This window comes from Haemaphysalis longicornis, unplaced genomic scaffold (genome assembly GCF_048455015.1).
Source record: "Haemaphysalis longicornis isolate Haplotype H1 unplaced genomic scaffold, Haemaphysalis longicornis Haplotype H1 scaffold_155, whole genome shotgun sequence".
NCBI classification, from domain to species: Eukaryota; Metazoa; Arthropoda; class Arachnida; order Ixodida; family Ixodidae; genus Haemaphysalis; species Haemaphysalis longicornis.
Window position 1 is genome coordinate 466251 of NW_027526262.1, and position 19503 is coordinate 485753.

General features: G+C 50.6%; 1 protein-coding gene across 1 annotated transcript in view; it reads left to right on the forward strand.

The window, feature by feature from the left end:
• The window catches only part of LOC144166014 (neprilysin-2-like), a 98677-nt gene that overhangs the window by 20854 nt on the left and 58320 nt on the right, over positions 1-19503 (forward strand). The window contains exons 5-8 of the mRNA XM_077695682.1: positions 1241-1327; positions 1598-1806; positions 1893-2135; positions 7118-7192. Of these exons, the coding sequence (XP_077551808.1) occupies positions 1241-1327; positions 1598-1806; positions 1893-2135; positions 7118-7192 (614 nt within the window). The remainder of the gene's footprint in view (positions 1-1240; positions 1328-1597; positions 1807-1892; positions 2136-7117; positions 7193-19503) is intronic.

The window sequence follows — 19503 nt, forward strand, 5'->3', positions numbered from 1 at the left end:
TACATTAGTCTCTTGGCAACACGGCGCGGTCGTAATTTACATGCCCTTGCCTTAACTCCATATTTCGCCAAAACTAATCTTTTCAAATTTTCGTTTTTTCCACGCACGATCAATGAGTGGAACAAGCTACCGCTTGGCGCCCTTCTGTCGACAGATTCTATTGACGCGCATGTCTTCCTGGTGACGTGAATATGATTTGCAGTTGTCTTATCCGCTGTTTAATTGTGTTGTTGCATTGCTTTACTTCAGTGCCATGTTTATCTTCCCCCCCCCCCTTTTTTTAAAAAAAATGTAAGTCATGTAATCCCGCTTAATTCATTGTTGTATGTGTGTGATGTTAGGCTTGATTGCCTTTTCTTATTCTTTTTTTTTCGGTTTATTGCCTTTACCACTCCTGCTTGGGCTTCATGCCTGCAGTATCTTATAAACAAATAAAAAATAAATGTGTATAGTGGAGATAAAATATAGGCTCGCTAGTGGTATACATGAACAGACATATTTTCAATGTTTGTTACTGTGATAAAGCCACGCGACAATTTCACACCCATAAAACGAAATCGCGCTATTTGTCTGTGCTGTTTCATATTTTCGTGTTGGCATTTCATTGGTACATGACATTACACAACGTTTTATAAGCAGGACTGTTTAATGCTTTCACACGATATTCTGTGGTCCGCTGTTTTTTTTTTACTACCTCTCAAGAGGCTCTCTATATAAAAAAAGCGAAATCTACTCTGCTAGCTGGGCTAATAGTGCTTTTGCAATCAACTGCCAAAGTAGCGTAAAATGCTGATTCAGTGGGGTGATACTTAAATATAGCCATGCTACTCCAGTGGCATTAGCTGAAGACACCGAACGGAAGCGACAGCTACGTCAAAGTTCAGAACGTTGTTTTTAAGACGGAGAAAGAAAACGACAGGCTTGTTGGAAAAGGAAGTACGAGATTTGGTGGCTGCATCTCGTGACGTTCGAGGAAAAAAGAAAAGAAACGCATCAGCCATGCGATAAACGAGGGTGGCATTTTAGTCACCGCATATTCTATTGGGACATGTATTTTGTTCGTCAAGTTCAATAAACGGGGACTGTTGCATACATTCAAGGAAACACTTGCAATCTACGAATCATAACATGACCATGAGCGCCACTGGAAAATCATTTTACGCACTAGTATAAAAGTTTTTTGCACACAGCTCTGTCTTTTTACTGCAAAGTCAACGCTAAGCCAGTAATTCTATTGCAGGTCTCCTGAGAAAAACCGTGGAGTCATTGGAATTTTCAAACACTACACGAAAATTGATTCGCGCTTATCAGTCCTGTTTGAAAAAAGGTAAGCATACTCCTCTTTCTCGACTATCTTTCTATTTACTAGGAACAAGGGATGTTGTTGAGGGACTAGCATGAATACTGGACTGACTACTTTGCCAGGAATGCCTGCTGCTGATGTAACTCGGGAAGCTAGCGTTTTTAAATTAGAAACTGTTCTAAACGCACGTCAATGGAGTCAGAGCTGTGTGAAAAGTGAAAAAAGAAATTACTAAAAGGAAAACATTTTTTTAGCACTCTCCACAACATTTTTTCTCTTCTTACTTTTGTGAAGGCAAAGACAAACGAGCCCTAGGAATATCAATTAGAGATGTCCTCATTGGGTACAACGTAACAAATAGTACATGGCCGATAGCCTACCATCTTGACAAGCAGCCTGCACGAAAAGAGAGCGGTGATTACGTGGACGTTCTCAAGAAAACAGGGCCCCGCCCCGTGTTCTCCATCTCCGTAATCATGGAAAGTGGCGCCCCCGTCATTCTCGTAAGCCATTTTCTTTGTCGCATTCTCAAACTGTCTTCAACCACCACTGTTTTGGTTTAATAATTTTGGAACGTTTTGTTTCGCAGCTGAACAAACCTTCCGAATTTTACGTATTTGACGACGAGGACTATGACCCCACCATCACGAGTGACGAAAACGAGACGCCCGAAGATCATTACCAAGATTACAAAGAAGTTTTAGCCCAAGATGAGAAAGCGTACAGAAAATTCTTAAGCAAAACAATTAAATTACTGAATGAATATTTCAGTCAAGAAGAGGTGAAAAATGCTACAGAAGACATCGTTTCGATGGAAAAGGGCTTCTCAAGAGTGAGTTCCCATTGCGTTATTTCATTTACACAAAGGCTCCACTGACGGTATTTAAGAACAATGTAAATAAAAATTGATTCACCGCACAAACAGTGATGTGAACCACAGTGACAGCTTAAACTTCCGTTTCTACGACCTCCAGGGAAATTAGCTCGGCCGAGACATCTTAACTCCTGCAACCGAAAAAGATTGAACCGTCAGCCAAAAAAAAAAAAAAAAACAAAAAAACTGGGAGGCAGTTGCTCCCTAGCTAAAGCGAGTAGAAATACGTTTTGAATGAAACAAATTACTGCATGCGCACCTCTGTGGTAAAACTGACTAATAATGATGAAGCTAATTAACTTAAAACTGGGCTAAATTTCAAACTGAAAGTGAACGTATTTAAAAAAAAATACGCCATGAATATCGTTTCTCTATAATGTGAATTTTGAGTGTAGCTGTTCAGATAAAATGTCTCTGAAGAGTATCTGTGCATCACCGGGTTTGTGATTCCGAACCTCTGCTCGAGCAGCACCTTTAGCATAAGCGGCGGCACTCGTACCAACGGCATCACACATTATACGGAAAGAACTGTGGACGCCGAAGTTTTTTATAATGCAGGGAACCCCGTGTCTTGTTGAACTGCTTCACCGATGTGGGAGGCCTCGGTACCACACTCCTGCCACCGTCGTTCAGGCTTCTCTCTTGCTGACGCTGTGGCTCGCACTACCGTACGCCCATCCTCCGATTTCCTATTTACGTTGCCGCCGTGCCCGCCTCCTTTGCCGTCTTCATTGCATCCTTTTCGCTATAAGCGTAGCTTCGTCGTCACTCATGCTTTTCGTACGCTCCAGTCTGTTGTTACGGGCTGTAACGGGCGCTGAAGAGCCGCTCTATAATATTTGGGACCCTTATGCAATCGTCTAGAAGCAGCGCAGCGAGAGCCTTTGCGCCTCTTTGTAGTCGCATCGGACAGCCATCGTGTCGCTTTGGGCATCTCGCACCATAGCACCATCGTCCGATGTAGTGGACGGGCACCACCTGAGCTTGGTAGGGGAATTGCAACCCTTTTTTTTCCCCTCGCACACGCACACCGTTTTTTGCGTTAGCGGGTTCCTCGCGTCGCTTGCAAAGCTTGCAAAAAGACCTCTTGGAAGGCGAGCGCAGGTGTTGCGGAGGCGACTTCTCATCACAGAATCCGATATTTTTCGACACGCGGGACCACGTTTCTGTATGCTAGCGCGCTACCTGTGGTAGCTCGTAGGCATGGAGTGCAGGGTAGTACACCTGTGGAACTGTGGCCTATAGAAGAACTGCCGCGGCTTGTAACCGCTTTAAAATTACATCACGCCATAGAACCTTTCTGGCAAAGAGTCCGAAAAGCGTGCGCATATTTGGAAAAGATCTCGCAGATTAGTTTTCTAAAGATAATTCGACGACTACTCGGCGTTCATGGTGGTGGCGTACAAGTGCAAAGTGCTCTACGACCTCTCGATGCTCGACTGCTTTCACTCACTTTCGTCGCCCCGGCAATTATCACATTACCCATCTCAACCCGTTTTACAAAGCGGCCTTCATGCGATCTGCGTCCAATAAGCACCCACGCACTCTTCAGAGTTCTTATGGGCAGCAATGCGGTGCCATACGCGGAATCCCATTTCGCCAAGGACAACCAGAATATCATGCGATTCGGAAAAGCAGACCAGGGATTTCAGTGAAAACCAACATTCATGCATTAAGATTGGTGTAATATGTTCGTAGCGTATTCGTTTCTTATGCGACAACCAAAATGTCATTTGGTCCTGAAACCAGACAGTGATACTGGTACAAGTGTTGCGCGTTTGTTCTGTGTCTGTGGTTGATGCGCCAAGTTGTCTCATGGAGCTATTACCAAACATACAATCGCATCGACAAAGTTGTCGATCAAGCCAGAATAGTTCATGTGAGGGACGAGGGCATTGCGTTCTTTCTGTACCTATCAAGCAAGATAGCCGGTACCTACCTCACATCCGCAAAACAGAAAGGAAAAAAAACTATTTTGGAGGATTGCCTTCTTGGTATTTTTACAGGGAATTATCTAGTTGAATTATCTAGTTGAATTAAAATCAGAACAGCATGTTCTATCTTGGAGCAGTGTGACTTGAGTTTTAACCAGTCGGCCAAACCGGTTCCGCTCACTGTCTAGCCAGTGCCACTGTTAATCGTTGGCAGTACACACGTTAAAAATGTAAATAATTGTCCCTTGAGGCGTTCCATGAAAGCGTGCTGTTTTTTCGCTGCACTTTTCTCGCGTGCTGTTGTTGGCATGCTGTTGTGACGCCACCCGCAATAGTGGGTGTTGTCCATGCCTTCCAGTAAGAACATCGCCATGTGGTAGGAATTGGCTGGAGGGAAGATTCTAGGGTGGCTTGCATGTTTCGGTATGTCCAGTGGGCGTGTTTATTGTGGAGTGTGGAGTGCAATCTGTGGAGTGCGCGCTTTGGAATGCCTTGCAGCCCGTCTGTGTATTGTTGCAAGTATTCTGGTAGCGTGAAGTTTTGTGCTCGTCCAATGATGATAGCTTCCAGGCGGGCGAATTTTGTCGTGTTAGGGAGGGTGGTTCTTTGGTTTCTGTCGCCTCGTAAGTACTGTACGCAAGCGTGGTGCCTTTCTCCGCAATGCCCTTTTGGGTTATGCGAGGCCAGGGTATTGCGGCGCCCGGATCATGAAGAGCAGCTCGGCCTAAGGCGTGGGCCTTCTCATTTCCCTTCACACCTTCGTTTCCAGGGACTCGGATCATAGTATGAAGACAAGGATAGTTCCGTGTGATATTGGCTAGTGCTTGGCGCATGTGGGGATATATTAGAATCTCTCGGAGATTGCGAATCGCAGATTTGCTGACAGTCATAATGAATAGTTTAATTTCGTTTCGGTGTGATTCTGCGGCGTTGACAATAGCCCCAAGCTGCAGATATGTGGACGGTGGTGCCGGAGCGTACGTGGTTGGACAGGAGAGGACGCTGCGGTCAAAATAGGTCGTCCCTATTTTCGTCTCAATGATGTACGCAGCGTCAGTGCAATTCACCATTGTTCCCCGAGGGAACGTCTTCAGGTTTCAGCAGTTTGCCTTGCCACAGCGCTGACATGCCTGGCCAGAGCACATATCTTTAGGAATGAGATTGAATGTTATATTATATGGGTAGGTCCATGGTGACGGCTCTGGTGGAATATGCTGCTAGTGTAATGTTATGGCCTAGATCTGAGAGGGTGAGACGACCTTGAGGTTATGTTTGTAGTCTTTGTGTTTGTACGAGGTTGTGTTTCAGCCTCTTGAACGAGTGCTTTCAAGTCGCATGTGACGTATGGCGGGTCATTCCGGATTAATCTTGAGGACCTTGCTATGACACGGATGGCATTGAACAAGTAATTTGGCGAATCGTCGCCAATCCACCCCAACAACCCACAAGGGATGAAACAATCACTTTTAGACGATTACAGACTAATACATAAAGGCACCGCATTTTTCTTCGTGCAATTTATTCAACAGACTATCAAGCCCCCTGCCACTACTGCCCAGCGTCCGCTACCCTGTACCATCAGATGTAGGAGTTCTACTATTCCCAACCCCTCCACACAGCCGTGGACGGCTTGATTGACCAGCAAGGACCATATACATTTTAGCTCGACCTGGTGAAAAGGGCCCGCGGAGCCAGCTGCAGGCAGATGACCTTGGACTAAGAATCCCCTCCACCGGGTGGGTGCCCTAACGACGGCACGTGTTGTTCGCATTAAAGATTTTATTCCTTCCTTTCTTACAGCTTCTTATGTAGAGTTTTTGTTAGATGTAAGAAACGCTGTGCATAACCCGTGAGGCAAGGAAGGCATCGGCCACCTTGGGATCTTCGTGCTCTTTGGACCATAATAGCGGTGGGTCACTTGGGTAGTGATGATTTCAACCAAGGTTGTTTCTGTGCTATTCTGATCTATGCGAAAGCCGGCGATCCTTGCGAATTGTTTTCGAGGAACGTTCTTTTAGGTTGGGTTTAGCGTGATGAGTTCTCGGGTATCATCTCTATGAGTTTGCCAATATAGGAGATGAGGGAAATCGTTCAAGAATTGTGAATGGCTTATCAACGTCTGCAGCTAATGGTTGTGTGAGTCATGTCTTCATGGAATCTTTATGAGATATTGTAGTGCAGGGGGGGGGTATAATCGATTAGAAGATGTGCTAGTTCATCGTTTTTACTTGTTGTGTGGCTACTGAGTGTTTGAATAGCGGCGTTGCTTGTTTTCTTGTTCCCTAGTCGACTGTTCACGATGCGCCACCCTTTGCTTGCTTGGAGGTGGGAATTCATGCTATTGCAATCAGCGACGTCATTGGCTGTCGGGGTACAACTGCTCTAGGAGGCCTGGGTAGTAGTGCTACGATATCTTATCCGCTGCGCGTGCATTGTCGGTGACTCCGCTGTTCTGCCCAGTGGGATGGGCCTATCAATGGAATTTCGTAGAATGTAGTGTTGATGAGGACGAATCGGGGATAGCGTAGCCTTAACTACTATACAATCCAGGCGCGCGCCCTGGGCACCACTCGGTCGGTCCGTTAGGCTTAGTTAGCTGCGTGGCTTGGCCTGAGTGATGTCCAAGTTGTGGGTCCCTTGGTGGTCAGCTTCGAGTTGGCGGTGTTGCTGAATGTCCTTGGTGGTTTACACACCAGTCTGGTGGCTTCTAACAGCTTCAGCCGGCTATTTTGGGGGATTTTAAATGATATACGATTTTTGTAGAGTCACGCTGGCAAGCGTGGTTCTCTGGTGGCGGCTGCAGCGTCCTCGGTGACCAGCGAGAAAGATCAGGCTTTCAGCTCACCATAAAAAATCCCTGCTCAATTAGCCGCGTGTAAAAAAGCACAAGCAAACCATTGCCAGAGCGCACATCGCTGCTGTATAAGCACGCACACCAACTTGTGCTAAACATGAGCATTGGTGATCACTGTAAACGTGCTGACAGTAGGTATGTTTGCTTTTCAGTTGGCCACCGCTGCAAAACAGAAAGATCCACTAAATATGACACTGTCAGAGTTGGACAAACGTTTAGGCAATAAGGTAAGTGTGTCCTACGTTGTTTTATGCTTGACGCAGCAGTTTGCTACTGTAGTCGCATTTCCTATCATCCAGAGTAAAAAAAGAAACCGATGTTTTTAGCTTTGTCATGCGGCTTTCTGAAACCTACCTGTGGATTATTGATGCTCTTCTACGAACACGCTAGCAGAACACTTAAAAAATGTGCTTTCGCGTCTGTTTCCGTTTTACTTTGCAATACCATTTACCGTGTTAACGTTGCCTTTTTGCTGTCCTTTTCATGCTCCGTTTGTGTATATCTTGAGATTGGTATTTAAATACCTCTCAGAAGTTGATTTCGTCTCGGTGAAAGTGTCTAACGAGTACGAAATAAATACGCTGAACTTATAGATGGTATTAACTGAAAAGTTTAGTGGGCAATTTTTTCACTAGGCAACGCTAGAAACCGCCACGTCTCGCTCGCTTGCGCACAGACATGGCCCTGCTTGTGCTATTGCGCCTGCACCTTAAAGAAAAAAAAATGGCAGCATCTCCACTCCGTAGATGATGGTGAGGGTGCTGATTATGGGGACTCGAAATGACATCCAAGTTGCACCCCGAGTGAGATCCGATTTGCGCCCTGATCGTCATTCGATTTGAGCCGTGAGTTGCACCTTGATTATTCCCTAAATAAAACTGCAACTCATGGCTCAAATCAAATTTCGCTTGATTTTCGCTTGATGGTGCTGTGCGCACGGATGGACGCGGACGGACATTGGGAGGTCCTAAGGTACTCCGCATCGTTACAGGTGAGGGAGTAAGCCGTTTGACACTCGGGTACTAACTCACGGTCGTCGAATGGGTAAGACGACTGATACTAACTCTACAAGATAGTATCAGACGACCAGACGACTGATACTAACTCTATCCTAACCAAACACAGGCTCGAATCCTGCCGGTGCCTGTGTGATTTTTTAAGATTGCAAATACTATGCGGACGGACGCGGACGGACATTGTGCTGTCCTAAGGTACTCCGCACCTAAAAAAAATACGCTGGCGTGCGTCGTCTCCCCGTTTCAACCCGCTGATCGGCTACGGTGTCAACAGATATATTATTAATCGCACACACACATAATGTGGTGGCGCTCTCCCTGTCTCAAGAACTTCCCATCACCGGAGAATGAACTGCGGCTGCAAACGAAAGCGATACTACGCTCAAGAAGCCAACGCAGCAGTCGCCTGTGACCACAGATGCCGACACTCGTGCCCTCTAATGCGTGGTTGAGTACAAAATCCAAATAATGGTTTTGAACAAAAGTTTCACCCGTACGCCGATTTAGATATAGCAGCTATAGTGCACACGAGGGCGTCTCTCGAGCTGTGCCGTGGTTGCACTCAGCAGTCGGCACAAGCGCTGGCGAATCACAAGCGCCCTTTGAACAAATCACTTGAGTTCGGATTCTGCACAGCAAAATTTTGAAGGGGCGATCGGCTTTCACTAGCATATGCAAGTGACTTGGTCCATCGCGACGCAGTTGCACGCCTATAGGCTCCAAAAATGTTTCCGCTCTATCTAGTGGTGCCACAGTTTCAACCGTGTCTTGCGATAGGTAGATCATAGAGTGCAGCACGGAACAGTATTCGGCGTCGAGGCATTACTTTGCGTTCGGTGGAACACAGTGTGGCCAACGGCAACCAGTTTTGAACGCAGCGTGCCTGAAAAAAACTCTACAACGCCCTGCATAATATTGTTAGTGGTCCTAAACTCCGCCCTACGCGCCAAAAAATGACTACTTTGACCATATATGACAATATACTTATAATTTTAAGTGCTTACTTTTGCTTTTGTATTTCTCGTCTGATTTTAATACTTTTACAGCGATGATGTGTATGTTTCGATTTCGCAATACTATAGCGTGCATGAACCAACCATCGTAGAATGCAAATTTTTCTTCTCCAGAGCTAGTGTTTTGCGTTGCCTTCTTAAAGGCTTCCTGGAGTTAAGTTTCCACCGGGGTTTTTGTTGCTCATACGCGTGCACCTTGAAGGGCTTCCGGATCAACATTTTGGCCAGCGTCTCCTGTCTAAGCACGCACGCATCACCGGCCGCCAAAGAATGTGTGCCCAAGGGGGGGGGGGGGGGGGTCTTTTTCGCGCCGCCAGGTTTTACACGCTCACCGCTGAAAACGACTCTGATAGAATGGTTACCAAACAAAAACTGAACTTTTTCTTATTGAAAACTATCCCGAAACATGGCCGTTCGCTGCTAAGCCACCTTTAACAGCTTTCCGAGTGTCACTTATTTTCACAATGACGTAGTTCACAGAGAGGTTGTAAATATGGTGGAATTTCCATCTCCTCTCAATACCTGGGCTTCTAAGGGAGGAAAATGGACACCCCCGTGTTTGTCCGCTGCAGTAAAACTAGAATCCTTCGAAGTTTCACTCCGCTAGTAGACTAGAAAATATGATAAATCGCAAATCACAAATAGCCGTGTCTTGTTTTGTCCACTGATTGGGGTGCACCCAGCTTCTCTGGTCAACCTTCTCGACAGAATGGAAGAGCACTGAATTTTTTATTCTTCGCTCGGGGCTGCCAAATTACTAGCTATGTCTATTCCACGTTAACGATGGGCAGATACTTCCTGTGTGACGTCATTGGAGCCGCCATACAACGAACCGTTGTAGAGTTTCATATTATTATGCACTGTATATTAGTATGGAACTTTATGTAAATAATCACCCTTTCGTCCATGCTGCTGATAATGAATGTTCTATTCTGATGACATGTTCTGTCTCTGGACGCATGCTGCTCGCGCCCTGCCATTCTCTGAGGAGTTGGATTTTCTGTCGCACTCTGTGTGCGGATCGAGCTGCAGAAACGTAGACCAGATGCCAAACTTGACATTGCGATAAGGTTTCTTAAGTAAAAGAAACTCTATGGGCCTTACAACCCGTTAGATAAAGGAATAGTCTCGCTCTGTAGCGGCTTCAATTAGCTTAGAGTTGCAAGTCCAACACGATAACTCAAAATCGCCCCACGCCCGGCGAAAAAATGGCTGAACAGCCCGGCGAGCGCAAAGTCATAAAAACGCCCTACATTTTGGGCGAAAACCCTACAGTTGGCAACACTGGTGGGGCACAATTTTGAACATCGAACAGCTCTTACGATTTACGTGTGCTGTGCTCTCTCGGGCGCCAGCACGGTCAAGTTCCGCCACGTGAATTGGCGGCGTCGCCTAGCAACACAGATGCCTGGCGGGGACACACATTGTTGCCTGCATGCGTGCTACGACAGTGAATACAACCTTTATGGTATTACGTAGCAAGCAATTAGAGTATGTATGTCTGTAAGAGATTCTACTTGTAAGCTATTTACAAAGTAAAGGCGTACAATGGCAGGTTGGTGGCCTAGTTATGTCGCGCCGTACACTGCATCGGCACGCACCTTTCTATATCGATGATTAGCTAGCTCCCCTTTCGCATCGGAATATCTTCATTGGCGTTTGCTGGACGAAACTATACGGCATCGTAAACACTGTGTGATTTACGGATGGTAAGTATTTTACAAAGAAATACCTCAAACCGCCAAGGGAAAATATTGAAGGACGAATACGGGAAGGCAGGATTCTTTGGTGGAATCGGGGCAGGTCAGCTGGAATAACATGACGGGAGCTCCTTTCGGAATACGGCAGAATAGAAGAAGGTGACATGGCCCAGTTCACACAGCATTTTAACCCGAAAGCATTAAATGCCCCACTAAGCGAAAATACGACGTTCGGAGTAGACGTGACCTAATGATGGTCCGAAAAATGCCCAGAGCGCCAACAGAAAAATGGAGACCTTCTACACAGCAAAGCTGGCGCTCAGTTGGGATTTCCTAAGCTCGGGTTTAGCTATATTGAAAATTAGTAAGGTTGAATTATAAGGAGAGTGGCGCGGTCTCTACGTTACAGACTAAGAACACACGCGATTAGTGGTTAGACAAATACGTTTATTACAGCTGGCTACGCTAATCACGGTGCATTCTCTGGTGCGCCGCACAGGTGGCCGCCGAAGAGCGCTGGAAATTGCGCAATGTCGGGGGTTAAGAGACGCCGCGCGGGGTGAGGAGTATACGCGACTCGGTAAATAGGCCGCAGTGGTTGTAACGAGTATAAAGCCGGACTGTAACCACACTCCCTTCATAGAGGGCCATGCTTCACTGTGCGACCCACAATGTGCCAAAGCCAGATTACAAGAACTAATGTGACCCCGATCTCCTAAACTAGGCGTCACCTTAAACACGACTGCATTGCTAGGAAAATTTTTACGGGGGGCAGTGTAAGCCAGTATTTTTTTTATACAAAAGTGTTTTATTACGGTATACACAAAAATGACACCAGTACAACAACGCAAGCGGCCTGTAAAGGGTGCACCCCTGCACATAGGGTATTCTTGTGGGGAAGTAACCTTTTGTACTAAAAAGTACGTCGAATGAATGAATGAATGAATGAATTTATTGTCAAGGAAAAGGAAAGGAAAGACCACCAGCAGGCGTAAATTGTCACACCTAGGGGTGGACACCGGAACGCCTGCTGGTGTGGGAGTTGGGGCAGAGGATGTCAGATTCATAGAGAGGAGAGACAGATGACAGAGGTGACATATTTACAGAACGCAGGGGAGGGAGGGCATATTTACAAGTTAACACACACTCACACACCCACACAAAGTCTGGTCCAGAAAAAAAGGACCCGGAAAAGTCCACACAGTCACTGGGCCAGGGAGTCAAGTGCCAGGCGGAGCCCTGAGGCATCCAGGTAGCCGCCCAGCGCCTCGTGGACGCTGTCCCTCTCCCTGGTGTTGCCCGGCGGCCATAGTAGCTCGTCTAGCGGCCGAGCCCTTCCCCCCAGGGCGGCCAGCAGTTCCGGCCTCCCTGCCGCATACTCGGGGCACTCGAAGAGCAGGTGCGGCAGGGACTGGACAGGTGCGCGGCAGTGCCGGCTGGCAGGGCTGTCGACCAGCACCAGGCGGCGCTTTCATTCCGCCGTCCACACAGCCCCCACGCGGAGGCGCAGGATTGCCGAACGCTGCTGTCGGGGCAGCCGTGCGGCCCGCACAGGTGGTGGGGCCTCTCCACCAGCCAGCCGTGGGCCCGGGTGCTGTACCCGCACGTGCCGCTGTATAAGCAGGCGGGAGTCGTCCGCCGCTGCCTGGTCTCCGTGACCGAGGGCGTCAGCTCGTGGGCCTCGGCGGCCAGCTCGTCCGCCCGCTCGTTGCCCTCGAGCCCGATGTGGCCGGGCACCCACTGCAGCCGCAGCCGGGCACCCCTGCCTGCCAGCCGCTCCGCCTTCTCGCGCACGCCTCGAACCAGAGGGGAGTGCGGGTCGCCCTCCCGGATGCGCAGCAGAGCCACCCGGGAGTCGCACAGCAGGGCGCAGCGCTCGGGTGCGGGCTTCAGCTCCAGCAGCAGGTCCAGGCCCAGCTGGACCCCCACAAGTTCTGCCGTGGCCGAGGATGCGGCGTAGTGCAGCCGGGCCTGCGGGGTGGCCTCCACCAGCACGGCGGCTGCTGTAGCCGAGCCCTGCCGCTGCCGCACAGAGCCATCCGAGTAGGCCAGGGTGTGGCCCTCCAGGTCTTGCCAGACGACGGCCCGGGCCAGCTGCAGCAACCCGCAGTGGGGCGTTCGCCGCTTGCTGCGCAGGCCCGGAATCTCCAGGTGCAGCTCGGCCGCCAGGTCCGGAGGGCGGCTGGAGGGCCCCAAGTCTGGTGCCCACCACCTGCTCGTACCGGGCCAGCATGCGCCCCATGCGCGACTGCCGGTGGGTGCGCACCAGCTGCAGCAGGGGGCCGCCCCCCTCAGCTCGGCGCAGCCGGTCAACATGGCCCAGGGCCCTCTGCTCGGCCGTCATCTCCAGCGTCCACACCCCTGCCTCAGCCGGCATCCTGTCGCACTGCGAGTTCCGGGGCAGGCCCAGGCAGGCGCGGACGCCCTTTCGATGGTCGCCCTCCAGCTGCCGCCAGTTGGGTCTCCGCAGGGTGACCAGCGGCAGCGCGTACATCAGTAGCACCACGACCGAGGCGCTGTACAGCCGCTGGGCTGTCTGCTGGGAGCAGCCTTTGTCTTGGGCGACCATCTTCCACACAGCCGAGGTGGCCAGCTGTGCCCTGGCACGTAGCTCCTTGGCGGCCTGGCGGAAGTCCACCCTGTGGTCCAGTGTGAGCCCCAGATAGCGCACTCTGGTCTTCCACTCGAGCTCCTCGCCGTCTATGTGGAGTTTCCTCGTCCGTCCGCGGGCGGCTGCGCTCGGGTGCACAAGCATGGCCTCTGTCTTTGCAGCCGACAGCTGCACGCCGACACCTTCGAGCTTGTACCGCACCGCATCCATGGCTGCCTGCAGCTGCTGCACGACTGCTCTGTCGTCTCCTTTCGGTCCCAGCACCCACAGGCCAATGTCGTCGGCGTACACCAACATGTGTACCCTGTGCTCCCCCCCCCTCTGGGCAGGCAGCCTGGCAGGGCTGCCATCACCAGGTTGAAGAGGAAGGGGCTGATGACGGAGCCTTGTGGGGATCCGACATCCATTGGCCGAGGTGCCGACAAGACGTTCCCCACCTGCACCTGTGCCGCTCGGCCCGTCAGGAACGCCTCGACGAAGCCCCGCAGCTTCCCCGCAATGCCGGCCTCCTCCATGGCAAAGGAGATGGCGGGGCGCTGCAGGTTGTCGAAAGCGCCCTTCACATCGAGCAGCACCAGGGCAGCCACCTACCTGGTGGCACGGGCGTGTTCCAGGGCCGCTAACACGTCAGTGGTGGAGTCGGTCGCCGCTCGGTGCTTCCGAAACCCCGTGAGCTGCTCCGGGATCGCCTCTTCCTCCACCACGATGGCGTCCATCCTGCGCAGCGCCACCCGCTCCAGCAGCTTGCACCCGCAGGAGGTGAGGGCCACGGGGCGATATGCCGTGACCGCCCAAAGGCCCTTCCCCGGCTTGAGGATGGGCCTCAGGATGGCGAGCAGCCACTCGGGCGGCAGCTGCCCCGTCTCCCAGATGCGGTTGTAGGCCACCAGGAGCTTGCCGAACCCCACCTCGTCCAGGTTACGGATCATCTGGTAGGTAAGGCCGTCTGCCCCTGGCGCCGACTTGCGCTTGCAGCTTCGGAGGGCACTGCGGAGTTCGCCCTCCGTGATGGGGGCGTCGTTCAGCGGGTGACGTCCCTCGGGCTCCTCCAGCGCAGCCGCGGGCCTTGGTTCCGTCCGGTGCTGTGGCAGGAAGTGATTCGCAAAGAGTTCGGCCAGCTCCCCAAAGCTTGCCTGCTTGCGGATGGCCAGGGCGGCCAGGGGTCGCGGCTTATCCAGGGCCTCAACATGGAGCGGAAGATGCCCCAGAGTCGACGGCAGCGCGGGTCTGCCTTCGAGCTGACTCACAGCTCGGCCCACCGTTGCCGGTTGAGGCGGTGGGCATGTCGTCGGCAGGCAGCATCCACGCGACGGTACTCCGTCGAGTCTGAGTTGTCCAAACTCATCGCTCACCACACGTAAGCTCCATGGGGGAAAGAAGCGCTATTTCTTCCTGATAAAAGAAAAAGTTTGCGGGAGCACATGAACGACACGACCGCCATGCGTGGCCCCCTGGCGGAGTTCCACGTTGTACTTGGGGTTGTTCGTTTTCGGGTTTTATATTAACAGCGGACCTGTTGTTACTGGCCGTAAGTTCGGGGTTCATGCGCGCCCGAAAACTCCCCGCAAGGAACGCTATCACGTAGGCGTCGCGCAGCTGTCGCATTACCCCCTTTACAACGAAAAGACACGTGATAGCGGCCGCCGCAACACTTGAGAGGAGCGTGCGCATGATCTCAGTATCGTAGGAGAGCCCTTCGCGGTAGAGTTCGCATCGTCGTGCGCATGCGCTCAGTCTAGTATAAAAGACCTCGCGCGCAACGCCTTCGCACTTTTTCGCATGGCCCGGCCTCGGATAGTTCACATCATAGAGTTTCATACTAATATATACTAGAGGGAAATCTGGCGCTGCATTCGCGTGCCGCCGTGGGTGGCGCCATTGCAGCTAGCGACGTTCCTCGCCTCCTTGGCTTGGTTAGCCACATGGCTTCTTTTTCGTCTTGAAGCCAAATCAACAAAAACTGGTAACATTGTTTTTTTTATTCAGCTTGCGTGAACCTTCTAAGTAATCCGTGGCACATACATCTTTCTGGAGGTTTAATTTTATATTAATAAAACAAATTCGATTGATCTTCTGCCGCAATATTGTTGCATTTTTGCAGCCAGAGGCGACTTTTCAGCCTGTTCGTGAGCCATGCCAAGGACAAGTGGAACGTGCCTTCCCGGTACATGACGGCACGCTCGCCGAAGTGCGGCTCCCCTAGATGGTGGCGCCAGATTTCCCTCTAGTGTATATTAGTATGAAACTCTATGGTTCACATGGCCGTGGAAGTGGCCGGGAACCGAAAGGCAGTGCGTGCTTCTGAAAGTACCTATGTATCCGTGGATGCTCACCTGCAACAACTTCGCGTTTGAAGTCTTCCGCATGAGTGCAAGCTTCCCAAGATTTATTTGAACACGGAAGTCCTTTATGCCAGGATACACCAAGAATTCACTGACGTCATATCCATCGCGGAAAGGACGCCAGTACACCTTTGCCGAAGCGACTCCCCAGCAGGACATCGCTCTCCAAGCACACCCACAAGACAGCCACCGACCCGCAAATCATGCTCAGCTGCAGATTTCGCTGCACATTTAACTTTCGTGTTTTACCGATTCCTATGACAGAGGAAACAACCACAGTTTTAGATTCGGAGCATCTCGTGATTGGGGCGGTGTCCCTCCCTCCCTTGTCGTTGTTGTCCGCCGTCCGCACACCCACTGCGCATGCCTGGCCAGGCACCGCTGATGATGATTGTGGCAGGATGCCCCTAGGGATTGACCAACCAAAGAATTCATCACGAGATAGCTTCGCGTTCAACCACCGTCATCTTCCCTTAGGGTAACCCTGAGTACCACACCCCCATTGCGCATGCCTGGGCAGGCACCGCTGATGATGATTGTGGCAGGATGCCCTAGGAATTGGCCAACCAAAGAATCTATCATGAGATAGCCTCGCGTTCAACCACCGTCGTCATCTTCCCGTAGGGGAACCCTGAGTAGTATGCGAGGCATTCCTCCTCTACTCTCCGACACTCCTCTCCTCTCCGGCATTCCTCCTCTCCTCTCCGGGATCGCGCCACGAATGGCAACACCTGCGGCTCCGCGCGCGATAATGCGAAGCAGCTAAGGGTTAGAGACGCGACGGTAGCCGCTGCATACTCTACTGGGGGCGCCACTGTAGCTCCGCGGTATAAATGAGGCGCGCGCGCTCCGCTCCCCTCATTCTCCTCCCACAACGCCACGATCAAACTGAAAACTAATGGGAACTTGAGTCGACCCCATGGCTGCTTCGCATACTACTCAAGGTTCCACTCCGGGAAGATGGTGAAATTTTTTTTTCAAGATTTGGAGGCCCTATGACCTGTTGCCCTGCACTTCGGCGCCCACTACTGAGTTTAACGGCGGCGTTGTCCTAGTCACCGAGCGAGCGTAGACAGGACCGAAAACAGAGAGCAAACTGAGGAGGCGTGTGGTGAAAGTGTGAGGGGGGGGGGGGTGCTATGCCGCAGCGGTGTGAGACGTTCCCCGGGCTACGCATGGCGAAAGTGGGAGGGTTAGTCAGTGATACCTTCTGGGCGCTGGCAACACGCTGTGAGATACAGCCATTGTAGTGCGTGCCGTCACGCACTCCACGATGTCGCGTTTACTTCCTCAGACGCAGTTCGCGGTCCTTTCCCGAGACGCAGATTGCGATCACTTCCTGAGACGCGGCTCGCACCGCCGACCCAGAAGCTTACCATCGCTGTAATTTGCGCGGGAGGTTCAAACCCTATTTGCAACAACATGCACGGCGGCGCCGACGCGCTGCGAGATAACTGCAGAGTAGCGCGCGCCGTCGTGCCTTCGCTCATCACGTGATCTTTTCCTGAGACGCAGAAGCTTTGCGCCATCACTCAGAAGACTGCAGTTCGCGCTGGGCACAAATTTCACATTATGGGGTATAGTAATCATCAGCCATGTTGATATTTTTAATGTTGCGCAGGCTAAAAATATTGGTGTACTCTCAGTCTGTAACCGAAGACGATCTGGTCGATCATATCCATACACAGCTTGGCTGTACAAAGTAAATCCTGTTCACCCTCTTCACGTGATTAAGACAACAAATCAGCTACCCTTTTGTCGAAATGACAATCTTGGGGGAACGCGAAGCTTTCCGCAATCATGGCCAACACCAAAAGAACCAACCCAGAAGCGAGCGGACCCACATCCCACCACCTTACCATGCACTTAAAGGAGTACTGACACGAAAATTTTATGTTTCATTTTATTGCTTTTATCGATGCTTAAAGGAGCCATGAAAAAAAATACAAGTTTGTTTTATTCGAAAGATTTCGTGTTTTATAGGGCCCCCAGCACTTGTCCGAATACAAATCATACTTTATTCACTGAGAAAGTCATAAATTGAAGTTAAAATTTTGATTTTTCCGCTAAATCGTGTCTTTTCGTGGTCTCCAATGACGTCACAGGAATCGACCGCTTTGCAGCCAAGGGTGCCTTGATTCTCGCGTCTGCTGTACAGGGTGGAGACACGTATATGCTGGCGCCGCCATTTTGGGTCACTCAATCGCCGCCGAAGCAAGTCATTGTATCAAAACCGCACTAAAATTATCGCCGCAACGCGGTTTACTGACGAAGTTTGAATCATGTTATCTGTTTCACGTTGCTGGGTCTCGTGGGTAACGAAAAGAACAACACGTTGAGCACGTTGACCCAATTGCGGCGACACGGGACCGTTGAAAGTGTGTCTCCACCCTGTACGGGGGCACTGGCATCGAGGTATACCTTACGGCGGCGTTCGCGCGTTTGTTTACGTTACTGAACCTAGATGGCTCCAGCATACCGTGACAAGCCGTTTTCTGCCTTTGGTTTGTTTTTGATCGTATTTAAACCTGGCTTGTTTTTGTTCTGAGAGAAAATAATCGTTTCGTGAAACATAGTGCTCGCTCGACAGATATGGTCACGTAAGACACCGTTGCTTGCGTCAATCGGCCAAATACGTCCGAGAAAACCCCAAACCACGGCAGTGCTGTGCAGCTAAACCAAGCTTAGTGCGCGCAGTATCACAAAAGCAGTACGCATCAGTACTTCTAAGTCTACATGTGCTTTCGTAACTTCCACTGTCTGTCCCACCCTTCTTACGGCTTAGAAAAGAATGTGCCCTAAGTTTAAGCGCAAATAGCTCGTTCGGCAAGCTTATAAGCTCTGCCTAATTTGCACTTGCTTTTGCCGTCCTCCGCCAATCGCAGAGCAGGCTGGTAGGACATCATAGGTTCTGTTGCGGGAAATGAGCGTGTGTGTCGCATGGACATTCCCTTTTAGATGCAAAGCATCTCTTGCTCTCGGCTCCATCGTCCGTCCATCCACCGGCCCAGGAAGACACCGGCAACACTGCCGCTCCAGGAGCCCTTTAAGGGGAAGCGTGCTCGTCTCGTGCCGGTCCAGGAAGACACCGGCAACACTGTCGCTCCAGCATCTCATGGACGGGGCTATGTCTCTCCCTTGTTGTGGCTCCGTCCACACCCCCACTGCGCATGCTCGGCTCATCTCGGGCTGGCCCAGGAAGACACCGGTAGCACTGTCGCTTCAGGAGCCATTAAAGGGTAAGACACCACCGGGCATTCAGCAAGCCGAGCATGCGCAGTGGGGGTGTGGACGGCGCAACAACGACAAGGGAGAACGCAATTTCCCATTTCGTAGTTCCGGTAAGTGAAAATGGTGGTAGTTACTATGGTAACCAAACTGTAAATATAACGGTAGCTACGTACCTCAACCTAACGGAAACGACGAACTGAAAACTAATAGGCACTTGAATCGACCCCCTGCTTTGCATACTATATACTCAGTGTTCCCCTACGGGAAGATTGTGTAATTTTTTCCTAATTGTATAGCTTATTTGAGCTAAGTTTACGTTAAAACTGGTGTCAGTATGATTCTAATGGGGACGTCTTTTGAATGAACCAAACGTGTGTTTTGTCTTCATGGCTCCTTTAATGGTCTGAAGAACCTGTCACAGCACGTTAAATTCTTCTCGCGCGATAATTAATCACATTGAATGGCCTGAAAAAAGTTTGTTTCAATTTCCCGCGCTTTTAACCCGAAATACGCAAATGACAGAAGCCCGGCATAACCTCACCGCTTTTTGAGGACGTCAAAACACTGCGGAGGCCGATGGGGGCGTTGTTTCGATCGCACCGCCGCCGGAGCTGAACGGCTGAGT